At 44.4% G+C, this 14,201-nt stretch overlaps 1 protein-coding gene across 3 annotated transcripts in view; it reads left to right on the forward strand.

Moving 5' to 3' along the window:
• Positions 1 to 14,201, forward strand: part of AGBL3 (AGBL carboxypeptidase 3) — a 616,174-nt gene that overhangs the window by 572,652 nt on the left and 29,321 nt on the right. For all 3 annotated transcript variants that reach the window (XM_085651966.1, XM_085651965.1, XM_085651967.1), the window contains exon 20: positions 2,840 to 2,994. In XM_085651966.1, the coding sequence (XP_085508092.1) occupies positions 2,840 to 2,994 (155 nt within the window). The remainder of the gene's footprint in view (positions 1 to 2,839; positions 2,995 to 14,201) is intronic.

A 14,201-nucleotide genomic window follows, 5' to 3' on the forward strand; every position in this document is an offset into this window, starting at 1 on the left:
CAAGCCGTGTAGGTGAGGTGCGTGTGAGGGGTCTAGTGGTGTAGATGTGAGGTGATGTGAGGAGAAATGAAGTGAGGCGAGGTGGTGCTCCTGAATGAATTTTAATCTGCGAGCCCACTTGGATTAGCATGTTTGTGGGGAAATGGATGATAGAATAGGTATCTGATCAGTACCCGTTAGCTTAGCCACACAACACAGTACCACAATGCAGCTGTCCACAAACAGAGGCAGGAAAAATGCTTTCTTGACATACCATTGACTTATCTGTAGGCACTACATGCTAAACTTCATATTAGCTCCACTATAGGCGTTGAAGAAGGTAGATGTCAATCAGCACTCTGCGGTACAGTTACACATTATAGAATGTAAGGTGCAAACCTATACACAATGTACAAATAATAGATAATTATTGATTAGAATCACAAAAATGTTATATGTGAAAAGAAGAGAATTTACTAACCATTATAACCACAAAGTTTTCGAAGAATAACTTTTGCTATAAGGGAGGCCATTAGGGGCCTACTTCAGTCTTTGGAAAAATGTGGATGTGTGTCTGTTTCTTTTTTAAGACTGGTAGCAATAGAAAGGTCAGGCTGTAAGTAAACAAGATCATCCTGTGGTCAGAGGTTCGGTCCATAGAGAGGAGTCGTGGTATCTCTGCACACCCTAGCAGGGGCTGGTCGCAGAAGGTATCTGAAGCAGGTTCCCTTGCTTGGAACGGCTTGCTGAGCCGCAGGAAGGGCAAGATGAATACTAAGCTTCAGATGAGTGAAGGATATACAGCACTATAGTCACTTGATTGATTTTTCACGGGCGTTTGTCAAAATGTGTGTTTTTCTAAGTGCACAGAACTCAACTGCAAGCCACAGGAAACATCCAAAGATGATTTCTCAACCTTGATTGACTTGGTGAGAGCTGACAATAAAGAGTAGTAGCCAGGATAAAGAGTGCTCCTTGCAGGGGGAAGCACAGCCAGGAACGGATAAGGGCTCTCATCCTCTGATGAGTTAGAGGGTCTAATTTGATCATTTTCTGGATATTTGGACTTCAGTTTTTTGGCAAGTGTTTGACACAAATAGCGGTATTTTGTGAAATACTAAACCTACTCAAGTTTCTACAGTATTCTGCGTACATTGTTTCATTCAACAGCTCTAACTTTGCTAGATCTCCTAAACTGTTCCCTCAGTTTGGACTGAGCTTGTGATGACTCCGTTCCCTTCTGATCTGGAGGAGCACCCGCCACCACGGCTACTAGGCTACTTCTTAAGTATTCCAGATACTTAATCTTAAGCCAAGACTGTTCTAGGTCTCCAACTAGAAACAGAAGATCTCTTTATCTGAGGATGGTCATTGTCCTTTCTGCTCCTGGAAGACATACTCATGCCTACAAATAAAAAGAAACATAGCTGCTCACAGATGTTCAGAGGTGATCCAGTCAGTGAGTCACACCCTGGCATTCTTTAGGAACGTTCTGCTTCCTCATTATTAACAATTTGTGGCTCTGGCTTAGGCAGTCTACAATGTACCTTACCAGACTTCAAACAACATTTTCTTAGACGTGCAAAATGTATAAATCTCATGTGACTTCACTTTTTGGCAACCCTATTTACAAGACACTCTTCCATTAGATTAACTACTCTTTTTATCTCCGCATGTCTCATTCAAAGATTAATCTCCCAGACCACTGAACTCCCTATTCACCAATCGTCTTCTTGTCCTTTTGTGATATGAAGATTATGACGATTATGAAAGTGGTCTACTGTACCTTTCCTATCCCACCCACAAATAAAAATTTGCAATGAAACAGGTCACTTACTAATTTAGAAATTAGGATAAACACATTTGGCTGAATGAGCCAAACCTCTGTACGCGTGAATTATGCTTCACGGTTTGCCAACTGTCTGATCGAAAAGCAGATTGATTGAACAAGATCAACAGCATTTACTTGCATGCTGTGTATGCAACTGACGCCTTATTTGTTTCCATGTGTGATTCTTTGCAGTTACTTTTTGTGTTAGATGCCAGAATCTTTCACACCATCCATAAAGATCGTCTGCCTCTCTGTAGTTAAAAGTGTACAATCCGCCCACCCTGCTCTATGTACAACTAACCTTTCGCCTTTACTCGAGCCGTCTGCCTCCAGAGAGGAGCATATTTACTAATGTGGGATTAAATCAGATCAAATCTGTAACCATCTTTTTTGATTCTTGAAACAATTCTATACGTGTGTGTGTGTGTATATATTATGTCATGTTGAGGTGTATTTATTACACAAAATGCAGTGATATAAAGACAATATTTCACAGCACGCAAAGGAGCTCATGAAGCAGTCTCATTCCAAGATTTTGCTTCGCATAGCTTTCTATTCTTGCTGTTTAAGGATGAACATTCACGTTGCTTAAAACACAGTTGTATTGACTGAATGGGGGAAAGGTATGTTAAAAGAAACTGTACAATAGAGAGACCACGACGCATGGCTGGTTACTGAGACAATCATGCAAATGGTTATCTTTAAAAGCATGCCCCCCCCCTCCCCCCTGAGTTCCTACCCAGCAGCACCGCGTGCTGCTTTTGAACAATTATGAAGTGTTTCCTGAAAAAGTCGAAGACAACAGCACTTGACCAAGTGGAGAGCATTAGCAACGATGATTTGAAAAGTGGAAAGGCTGACAATTAAACTATGGCAAGCAACGTGTGTGAGACTGTCTGCTTCCTGTTTCTTTGTGAGTGCTGTTTGTTGTGTTAATTTGTACATTTCTAGTTAACCAACACCATAGATATAAGTAAGGAGATTCGGAAAAAAAAGTCATGTAGATAACAAGTTTTATACCTCCTTCAGCGCTACAAGAAAGCCTCACCTGAAAAGCAGCAGCATTAGGAAACCGCCAGGGCTGTATGAACAACACCTGAACCAGGAGCAGCTGGCCTTCAAGAGACATTATGGTTCAGCCCCCATCTACCCAGCAAGCGCAGAGGAATGGCACATAAAAGCAGGTGAGGTTGTTGGACACACGCTCACACACACTCCCACGAGCACTAACACACACGTTTATTTTCTCAGACTGGGTGTTCTTTATGGCACGAAATGCGGTGGTACAAAAAACGTATTTTATATGGAACACTGAAACCACTCTATTCTATTGTTCGGGCCACTAGGATCATGGGCAATGGATGACCAAGTCTTGCATCAAACTGATCTAAATCATGTGGCTAAAAAGCTAAATTATGAGGCATATTCTATGGCAGTGTTATCTTCATCAATTTGAGCTGGAAGAAAATGTTTGTGAAATTTTCAAATTCTGCAAATTATGTGGCAAATATGGTAAACTCACAATCATCTAGTAAAAGTTGCAGCCACAGAATAGCATAAATCCACTGGCCATCACCATTGTCCATTTTTTATCTGCAGATTTTTCACAAACGTAAGCCTAAATATTGTAATTCTAATCAGTGGCCATTGTTAGATGCACTTTGAAGAAAAATGTGTTTATCACTGAGTGACTACCCAAAAATAATCATGTAATATGAAAAAACATTATACTTATCATGTGTAATATGGTCCTATATTGCCATTGAAGGGTGCGATGACATTAGTAAACCATTCGGTCTTTTGCTTTTTTATTTATGACATCACCAGAAACATCTATGGCAGTTGTGTACTATATTACTAGGTTATCCGTTATGTATCTTATATCCAGAATGAAATCGAAATGGAGAAATTCACAGACACGTCACCGAATTATAAGAAAAATCAGCATGATTTAATTCCCAAGTTTCATAGTTCGCCATGGCAAACAACAAGGTCCACACATTCCGGCCTGCGCCTTGTTCATGGCCTAGAGTGTTTTTTCCCCATAGACACCACATATACGGTAATTTAACAACAGTGAAAAGGGACTGACCAATATAATTATATGGGACTGACCAATATAATTATATACATAGAAGTGGCATTCCAAACAAATCAGTGATAACAAAGCAGGAGAAGCCCTGCTCTTTTATACCTTTCTCAAATATTAATATGCGCTCATTAAATTGACTAAATATTACTTTAATTATAATGAATGTTCAACAGTATTATATCAAGGAATGATCTAATAAAAAAATAACGCGATCAGTGTATAAATGTAAAATGTTGCAGTTAAATGTTGCACTTAAGAACGTCAATCATTGATACACTCTTAAGACATCACATATCCATGTCAATTCCTTATGAACACACAGATCCTATTTGGGTACTGAACACAATAAGCAGCAGCCATAAGCATTGGATGGAACCAGTACTAAGTGCTCCTGTATTAATGACCGCAGTTTGTCACCGCGACTTCACACATTTTTTACACTGATCACGTGAAATTTTTTACAGACCCTTCTTCCGATTCTTCAGTGATCTCTGTACAAAAGGATGGATGCAAGTACGTGAAGCTTCTTGTGCATCGGTTTTTATTAAGACAATATGATCGACGTATAGCCCTTACACTTACACAGATTTTGTTTCTTTGAAATCTCAGTAGCATCTCTTATAATCACAGCATTCCTGCTAGTTAAGAAATATTTGTTATTCAGCTTTTAAAGCAGATGAAGCTACAGCTTAATTTAAGGTTGCTTAGATAGAAATATTGTACTTCAGAGGAGGAACATATATTTTGCCATTTCCTTTTAGAGTTGCAAGTAATAAACTCACCATGATTGGTTTGTCTAGTTCTTGAATTGGCAAGAGCTGTAGATTGCTTGATTTGTCATTTGGTTTCTTCTGGATTCTCATCTAGATGTGTTTTCAACCTCTTCTAAAGCAGACATTTAGGGGCTGATTCTGATCTCGCTTGGAAAGCCCTCTGTACGACTCAAATCTGAAGGGCTTTCCTAGCGAAATGCGCTGTGAGAGTCTGACCGAACGAGTATGATGTATCCGTATGCTGACAGACTCGGCTTGGTCAGGCTCCTATTGAACTCTATGGGAGCCTGTATACCGAATGCATACACAGGCTCCCATAGCAAAATGGGATGGGTGGGGAAAAGCGTACACCCTGTGGCGGGCACCCAATAGTGTCCACCACACTCCAACCCCGTGACCGATTTGGAGGGCCCCGGGTGAAGGGGGGCCTGCCACGGCCCCCCAAAGTCCTGTTCCCACAGTCCTGAAGTTGAGGTATCAATTACGAGGAAACACTTGTTGGCTTTATCTCGTATATAATACTGAAGGAGTATATGCTGATTACGTGGATTGGATGAACAAAATACTTTATGTAAAGCAATTGGATTGAATATTGGCTGTAAAAAAATTGGATATCGTGTGACCCGGACTGAATGTTTTGGATTAAAAGCGGACTACGACTACACCTGTGTTTACTACATTGTTGATTTTGGACTTCTCTTTGTGTGCTCGGATTGGAGTTTTTTTTCTCTGAACAGTTGGAAGAATTGGGTAGGGTTCTGTTTCCCAATCTGGATGGATTACTGGAGATTTATCTGGACTGTTGGGTTACCTTGCCTTTGGTAGCTTTCTTTAATGTTTTCTGGGAGTCTTGCAATGGTTGAATGCGTGCACTTTTGGCTGTAAATCACTAGGTTGGTGCAATATTCTTTTACCTATTTAGTTAAGGACTAGAATGGTCTGCTTGTCTGTTTTTTCTTTTTTTACTTTTGTGGCATGCCTCTATGGACTCTCTTTCTCTGTTCTGTTTAATACTTATGCTTAGATACCAACTGCACTTTGTGCCCCTGTGTAGGCTTGTGATGGGACTTTACCTACCTTTTCACTGACTTAAGAACCAGCTCTCAGTAAAATAGGCTATCTGGTATTGCAGTGTGAATATTTTGTGGATTCCCATGCTGTGCATTATTATGCCATTTAGTGGTTGCATTCAGAATTGTCTCTTTTCTCTCTTCTGTGTTTTTTCTTCGGTGGAGAACATCGACCATTGTGTGCTGTATCCCTCCTCACATAATGTCAGACATATGCCTCAGATCCCTTGTACATTCTTGTCATTTTCAGATTCATTTTTTCCCTCTTGGGTCTGGAAGCATAATTGAGACCTTAGGAGCTGTGAAACAATTAACTTTTTGTTTCAGGAACACCAGAAAAGAACTGAAAAGACACTAAGGATAACAGAATTCTGCAACCGATGTTGAGGGAAGGGAAAAAAACAGAGAAAAAAACGAATAATTTTTGGGGAAGTACCTCCGCCACGTGGTTGGGAGAATTAACATACAAGTAATCTGAGGCTTCGAGGATGGAGCATACCCCCTTTAGGTTCTGCCATAGTGCCACCAAGTTGGTCCAGGAGGACAGTCGCGAGGTGTATAACATTAGTCTGCTGAATGATCACAGCTTAAAGGGGTGTGATGCACGTACCAAGTTCCTGCCCAATACCTTAAATACCAGCGAGAAGCACAGGTAGGCTCATAGAGCCATGACACAGTCACAGTATAGACAACCCTCCTTACGAGGCCTAGGGTTGTCTAGCGACTCGGAGAAGCCCAAGGAAACAGAAGTTGCACGGGGTGAAGGATCCGACACCGAGGTGTCACCGTATGTCGAAAAAGAGAAATCTCGAAAGGAAGGGGGTCAAAGTGCCAGGTGACATCACACGGGTGCAGTGGAACCAAGCTGAGACCCTCTGTCTCACAGTCCTCGAAGAGAACCTCAGTGACAAAGCATTCGGTGATCGAGGAGAAGCCATGAACAAAAGAGATCCCCACAGCTCGAAGTCAAAGGATACAGTTGGTGGTAAACCCTCAGAATCTGCCTGGACTATGAAAGGGGATAAGGAGTGTGGGAGAGAAGAGGAGCCTAAAGAGTGTGCCAATATGACCGGCCTTGACGCTTGACACTGAGCAGAAGGCTCTCAATGTTGAAAAGAGGAAGAACCACCTAAGGCCAAGATGAAAGTGCTGATAAAGAGGAAAACTGAGTCCAATCTTGCATCAAGGGATTCTCAATCCCCTTAAGTGCCCTTCAGTTCTGAGAAAGCCTGCAAAGAAGAGGAATCAGACAAGCCCTCAGTGATGCCAGAACCATAAGCAGACGAAGAAGAGGAAATCTACAAAGAAGGGATTCAGGAGGAAGGTCATTTCGAGCAGGGGTAGAAGCTTCAGATGTCTGAAGTGGCCGGATTGATTTGCATATGGCTGGATCCAAACTGTGGTGGCCTAGTGTGCAATAGCGATGGACTGGGCTACGGCTAATATTAATTAACAGTGGCTGAGAATAATTCAAGCATCTCATCCATTTTTTGTATACTAAAATTACATAACATAACACCACCTGAACAACACCTGCAACACACTAGTGGTCTCTATTGAAATGAACAGCCACTCCGTAACAGTGGTTCGGAGGCTGCCAGTTGCTCTCTATACATACTGATTGGCCCAGCAGGAATGCTGGGGTTGCCAGGCACTTTGCATAGTGAGGGGCCTGCCATGAAGATACTTCCTCCCAAAGTGGATTTGTTTCTCCACATGATAGTAAACCAGCAGACCAGCAGGAAGAAATGTCCTCTCGAAGCAGAATCATGTTGATCTTTAAAGCTCTCGCTTTGGGTTGCAAAGGCATTATAAAGTGGGAAAATGCCTTCACAAACACTACCTGACACTCCACACATCGAATGGCTGTCTTGTGGGGTGATACACATTGCAACTGAAGCCATCAAGGAAGCTAAGTGTCGACTCTGTGTATGCTGTCTTGTGTGCTGATTCAAAATATGATTGATGTTGTGACAAAGGAATAGCTGAAGGACAGGGGCGGTGGGTGAGATTAGAAAGTGGTGGGGCGCAACCGAATTAGCATACAGCACCGTAGCGAGCGAGCGCAGCTCGCGAGCCCGAACCCCAAAAGGGGGGTTTGGGGGGATTACCCCCCCCAAGAAAATTTTGGAAAAAAAGAAGAAAAATCGTGCATTTTCAAGCAAATTTGAGAAAGCAGGAAGGTTAATAAAGCAATTGTGAAAGTGCAGTTATTACATTAATAGATGGCATAACATAGGTAGCTGCTTATTCAGTATTACCACAGAGCTTCATACATTCTGTCCTATTATGCTCAGGTGCTGAATTCAGACTATAAGACTCATGGAAATCTCAGCTCTAAGAGTAGAAGAAGTTGCCCCCGTCGCCACTACATTTACCACAGTCCCTGCTGACGAGAGGCAACTACCTCGAAACACGTGTCCAGGGATGGCTAACGCAACACATACTGTTCTTTTTACACATCGTGGCATAGGGGTACCCCCCGTCGCCACTACATTTACCACAGTCCTTTGGGGCAACTTGCTGGTGTGACGAGCAGTGTGCGACCAACTTTTGCATAATTTATTACGGCTCCCTTGAGCCAACGGGCTGACGAGCCTTGGATCTGCACCTGCGCGCCATGAGAGGTACTTGACCTGTTTTAATTACATTTTGGCAGTCCACACGGCACCCCTTTACACTGACCTGCTCCCTGCTGACGAGAGGCAACTACCTCGAAACACGTGTCCAGGGATGGCTAACGCAACACATACTGTTCTTTTTACACATCGTGGCATAGGGGTACCCCCCGTCGCCACTACATTTACCACAGTCCTTTGGGGCAACTTGCTGGTGTGACGAGCAGTGTGCGACCAACTTTTGCAGGATTTAAAAAGAGTCCCTTGTCGTTTCGCACTTTACGGCTGGGTTGTTATTTGTTCTGTTAATGGCGGTAGAATAAAGTTGAAATCCATGGAGATTGTCTCGAAGTATGCGACATTGCGACAGGCCCCCCCCCCTCCCTCTTCTCCCCCCCCCCCGCATAGCAAGCAGCGCCTTCATAAATGCTAGCCCGCGCGCCAGAGTCCCTTTATGAGCACCAGACGCCTACAGTGCAGCGAAGCGCGCAATCCTTAATGCTACCTGCATTGATATTTTATGGCACAAAAGCGACATAACTGTCGGGAATCCCTTTGTTAAATGGCCGCATTAAGCAAGCAGTCTCATGAAATGTCTAATCCCCAGTAACCCTGGTGAAGTGTGTTTGTTTTTGCCGTGTCATGTATGCTCTGGCCGTAAGACCCACAGTAACTTGGCCAGTTATCAGGGAGCGTATTGGAGAGAAGTCTTAGAGTTCTGGAGTGAGGTCATTATTTACAAATGAGATATTAGGAAGATTTCCAAGGGGGTCATTGCTAAAATAGATAACACGGGGAAAGGAAGGCCTTGGCATTAACGGGAATGAAGTTACTGCACAAACCAAGGGAAACAACAACAGCAGCAATGCAATACAAGAGAGAGTAAAAAAGAAAAAAAACACTGTACGAACGACTAAAAACAGTACAGCAAAATCGTGCATCGAAATGCAACGCTGGTGACCAATTAAGAAATGTCCCAAGTATTGTATCAGAAAACCTGGGACTGCATCAGGCAGTAGATGGCTCGATGCGTTTTTCTTTATCTTTGCACATACACGTCTAGAACAGAACTATTTTACTTACTGTACATCGAAGGCCGTCAGAATGTGTGTGTAAATTTATCAATAGTATGTTATCAGACGGCTGTAGTGTGTGGAAAGGTGCTCCCTTAAACCAGGTGTCCTTGTGTGGGGTTCAGAGCAAGCTCAGGCCTCTTCTCGCGGGTGCGGGTGCGGGGGGGCAGGGCACCCGCTTAGACCCACGCCGGTGCGTCCAGTACCAAAACAATCATGGACACTCTGTCTCTGATTGTTACTATCCCTCGAGAATCCTACCCGGTTAGCAGAACACACGGCACCCCGCGCTACCCTCCAAATGGGCTAGCAATGAAAAGTGTCATTTCAGAGCACAGCCAGCCTCTCCCTGCAAACCTTGCACAGCAGCCCCGCCTGTGAACATCCCTCCTTCCTAACATAAAATGTCCTACGATTCGATCCAGACAATATCTCCGATGTCCCCGGCGACCCCTGCGTCCCTCTGCCCCCTCTGCTCGCTTCCCCCGGGTGAGAGCCCGGAGCGGGGAAGCGTGTGTATAAAACGCCATCAGTGAAGGGCTGCTGCAGATTCCAAAATGGCCGTCTGACAACAAGCTGGTGAAGCTGCTGGACGTGCTTTAAAAACAGAGGGATCGGGGCCCCGGCGGTCACCCTGCGAGCCGCGGCCGCCCCACTTCCTTGTCAGTACGCACCCGGTGACAGCCCCAGGCTCGGGGTGCCTCACTGCACCCCATTCCTGCCGACCCACCACAGAGCAGGCGAAATGGCTGCTTCCCTCCCAAACTGCCCGCACGTGCAGGCAGATGACAGTCGGCGCCCTCTCTGCCCCAGTGCCCCCTCTGCCCACATCTCCCGCGTCACGATACCCAGTAACGGGCGCGTATAATGCGACAAGAGAAGCCGGCGATGTCAGCAGCATTCGCTGCAACGGCACGAATCTACCGAGAAACTCGACCAGCAAAGGGCGTGCGGCGTGTCCTAAAGGGCTGTCCGCCTACCAACGCGCACTGTCCCGTTCCCGCTTCGGGGACGTCCGCGTAGAACAATTTACCACCTTTCGTGGTTTCTTCGGGCTCCAAAGGGACTTATTTACCCCAAGATTTGCAAATATCTTCGACAGTAACTAATTCACCCACCTCCTAAAAAACCCTTCTACCCCTGTGGCCTGTGCCCTGACTTCGGGTTCTAGTCCACATTACACAACGGGAAGGGCACCCTTCGTAGAGCACTTAAGGGTATCAAAGCGGCTATTCACCCCAGCGTACCACAACCTTCTTCTGAGGCTCGGCTATCTATCCCCTAGCCCACAGACGCCCCTCAGTGCTGTGCCCATACACGAGGGGTATGAATCATAGAACACCTGGTCTGGGCCCCTGGCGTGCCATCTCTACCGAAGTCAAAACGTCGAGTTGTGCCAACGTTTTCAAAAATGCGTAAAATGCGCAACTATTCATGTCCTGTCCGCAGAAGGTTATTCACAAATGTGCTGCAAACTGTCGTCTCAATCCAGCACATCGTATTAGTGCGTCTGACCAGGTATTAGTCATGTCTGAATGCGGGGACTCCAAATCTCTTCTAGGCAGCAACAATCTACTCAGTTTCACAAGTTAGTTGATGAAACGTCACTCCACTGTTCATCTAAAAAAAAGAGTCACTGAACGACAACTCCAAACCAAACTCACAGAAAAGGTGATCTTGTACGAGTAAGACAGCAGCAGCACACACCGTCCCTCACGACCACGAGGCTGTCAGGCTGGGCTCAGGCGACGCGCACGAGTCGAGACAGAGTGGTGAAGTGCACCCGTCACCCGACCGTTACCTATTACGTCACGCGCTCGGCATCCAATATGGATTGCCCGCCCCTGCGGTGACCGGCCAATCCTGGCGCAGTGGCGCTGCATGCAGCACCAGGATTGGCTTGGAGGGCACAGTGACTGCTCGCCCTGTCGCCCTTTTGCTGCCAGCGCTGCCGCCAGCAGGTCCTGCACCCCCCCCCCCCCCCTACTAGCTAATGGGGCCGGCCTGGGTGCGCATGCTCGGGCAAGTTGCTGCCCGAAGCATACATGCGGGGAAAAAAACGTTTTTTTACAGACCTGTCAATCAATCCACACCAGCCAGCCCGGCCCGCCCCCCCCCCCCCCTCCCGATAAAGTCGGGTGCTGCCCGGCGCCGTGTAAATGTGGTAAGTAAAGTAGTTATTTCGTAAAAGTTTCATTTATTTTAATTCTTTAACGCGGGTCCAGGGCTGGTGGGGCTACGCCCCTACGCCCCAATGGACGCACCGCGGCTGCTGAAGGATGCTAACCTGAAACCGCATCATGCATGTATTATTTAATGTAGGGTTAGATTACGATGTGTTTGACAAGAATGGCACATTAGATTTTGAAACAAAAAAATAGGAAGGAAGAAGGGATGCAGAGAAGAGATGGGAAGCTGCAGGAGAGGGGAGAAATTGGGGGCGGGATGGCATAAGGAAGGAGAAAGGGAAGTAAAGGTGAAGAAATTAAAGCAGATGCTAAGAAGGAAGGAAGTACGAAACGGGAAAGTTTAGGAGGAATGGAAGGAAGCAATAAAGGAACTCTGGAACAAAGGATGTAAAGAAGGAGGAGTGATGGTAGACAAAATGAAAAGGAGGTTGGTGTAAGGAAAGGAACAAGACAAGGGAGGAAGGACAAAATGAAAGAAGCAAATAGGTATGGAAGGGAGTGAGGGTTTAAAGGAATGAGAGAAGAAGGAAGGAAAGGCGGAAGAAAGAAAAGAAAAAATAGAGCGAAGGCGGTGTGAAGAAATGAAAAGGAAGGAGAGAGAATTAAGGAAGGAAGGACAAAATGAAGGAATTATCGATGGAAATAAGGACTGAAGGGGGGGGGGGGAAGGAAGAAAAAGGGAGGTAATTAGGAAAACGAGGCAAGGATGAATTGAAGGCAGGACGGATGTCTGAAAAGAGGTGAGGGGAAGAGAAAGGAATGAAGTAGGAAAGGAATGCAGAAGCCTTACTATTGTAAGTGGTTGACACATCACTCGTATATGTGGGTTGCTTCTTAGCAGTAGGTGTGATGAGTGTATTATGTTTTCTACTGTGCAGATTTCTGCTGGTCGTTTCCATGCCATATTGTGCTATCTACCATGTGTATGTCTCTGTTGGGTCTGTGGGGTTTCTTCATGATTGTGGTATTCAGTGGCGGCGGGGAGGGGGGTGTCAATGCTTTTTCAAATTTATAGTGGGTTACCTTCCTGATGTTATGGAACCAGTGGTGCGTGGATTGGGCTTGGGAGACCAAGTAAATACCACATAATTGGGGGCGGCAAAACCCCAGCATTATACGATAGTTATAGTTCACTCAAACTAATTCTAGGTTGCTTTTCAGCCAAGGCCATCTTTATCATCAATGACTTTGATTTAAAAAAAATCAGATTGAGTGGTATAAGGATGTTTTAAAAAGGTTCAGTAGTTTGGGCAGGAAGACCATTTTCATGAGGGCAACTCTCCCAGCCATTGGTGTTTTTAATCTATTCAATTGTTCTATTTGAGCGGCTGCATTGTTCAGGCAATTACCATAATTGTTCCTGCCAATAGTTTCTGTGATCCAATGGTATTGAAGTGCCTGATATTTTGCAGGAATACAATACAATAAAACAATGCTCCCCTCAGAGAAATGCAGGCCTCTGCCTCCATGGCAATTTTAAGAAGGCTACCACCTGATTGCTTATTGTAGGGAAATTAATTCAATTTATTATGGACAACAATGAGATTATACTCGGTATATATACAAAGACATAGACAGACACATTGTATCAAAGGGTGCTCCAAGAAAGGACGCAGTGACGCTGAGTAGTTATTAAAGGGTGTAAATGCTATGTACAATATATATGTACAAACCTAGTGGCGGACATAAATCTAAAATTCATTGACACAACTCCGCATCAGAGTATAGTAGATAAGATCCTGATTAAAGTCAGTCCTCCAGTATATTTGTCAAGGTTTCAACCCCTATAAACAATATTTTGAAACAGAGCCATCATCAGAACCAAAAACAAGGTAGCACCTGGAAAGAGAAAATGGGCCAAATTCATTAACATTCCTCTCGATACGATGTGAATGATTACTTCTAGAAAGAACAAATTATAACATATCAATCTTAAGTGAAACATCCAGGTGTATTCATTACACAACCTCTTGGCACTCTTCGCATAACCCACTTTGTGTCACTTATAAGAGGATTCTACAAAAAAAGCAATAGTATGCTAGCTGCCATTCAGTAAATAATTACTATCTCGTGTAGTCACGAGGCAGCAACTGAATGAACCCGACATTGAGACTTTAACCAAAGACGTGGTAATAATGTGAAAAGTCCTCAAGCAGCGTCTCTAGGTCAGTGATGGATAGCTCCCCAAAATACAATACTGGAATGTATTCTATCACAAAACTATAAACAATATTGCATGTCTTTATTAGAAATCCGAGGACTAAAACCAAGCCAATATCTGTGGGAAACTCACTGGCAAAAAGCAAGTAAAATAAGGCAAGAACATTCTGCCCCAACATAGTCTACAGATCGGTTGTGATTGGGTTGAAATATTCTGTAAATACAAAAAAATTGTGTAAATAAAAGTAGAACAAAGCATGAAAATGGCTTTATTCTGCCACCAAGTGCATAAAAAACAGTTTTCATGGTAGAGCTACAAGCCGGATGCTGTGTATTTCAGAAGCTGTCTGCTCACTTCGGCGCAGACGTAGAACGAAGCCAGCTGGCTGGGTGCACGTGTTTTGAATACTAAACAA

Source organism: Triturus cristatus, chromosome 4_1, assembly GCF_964204655.1.
Source record: "Triturus cristatus chromosome 4_1, aTriCri1.1, whole genome shotgun sequence".
NCBI classification, from domain to species: Eukaryota; Metazoa; Chordata; class Amphibia; order Caudata; family Salamandridae; genus Triturus; species Triturus cristatus.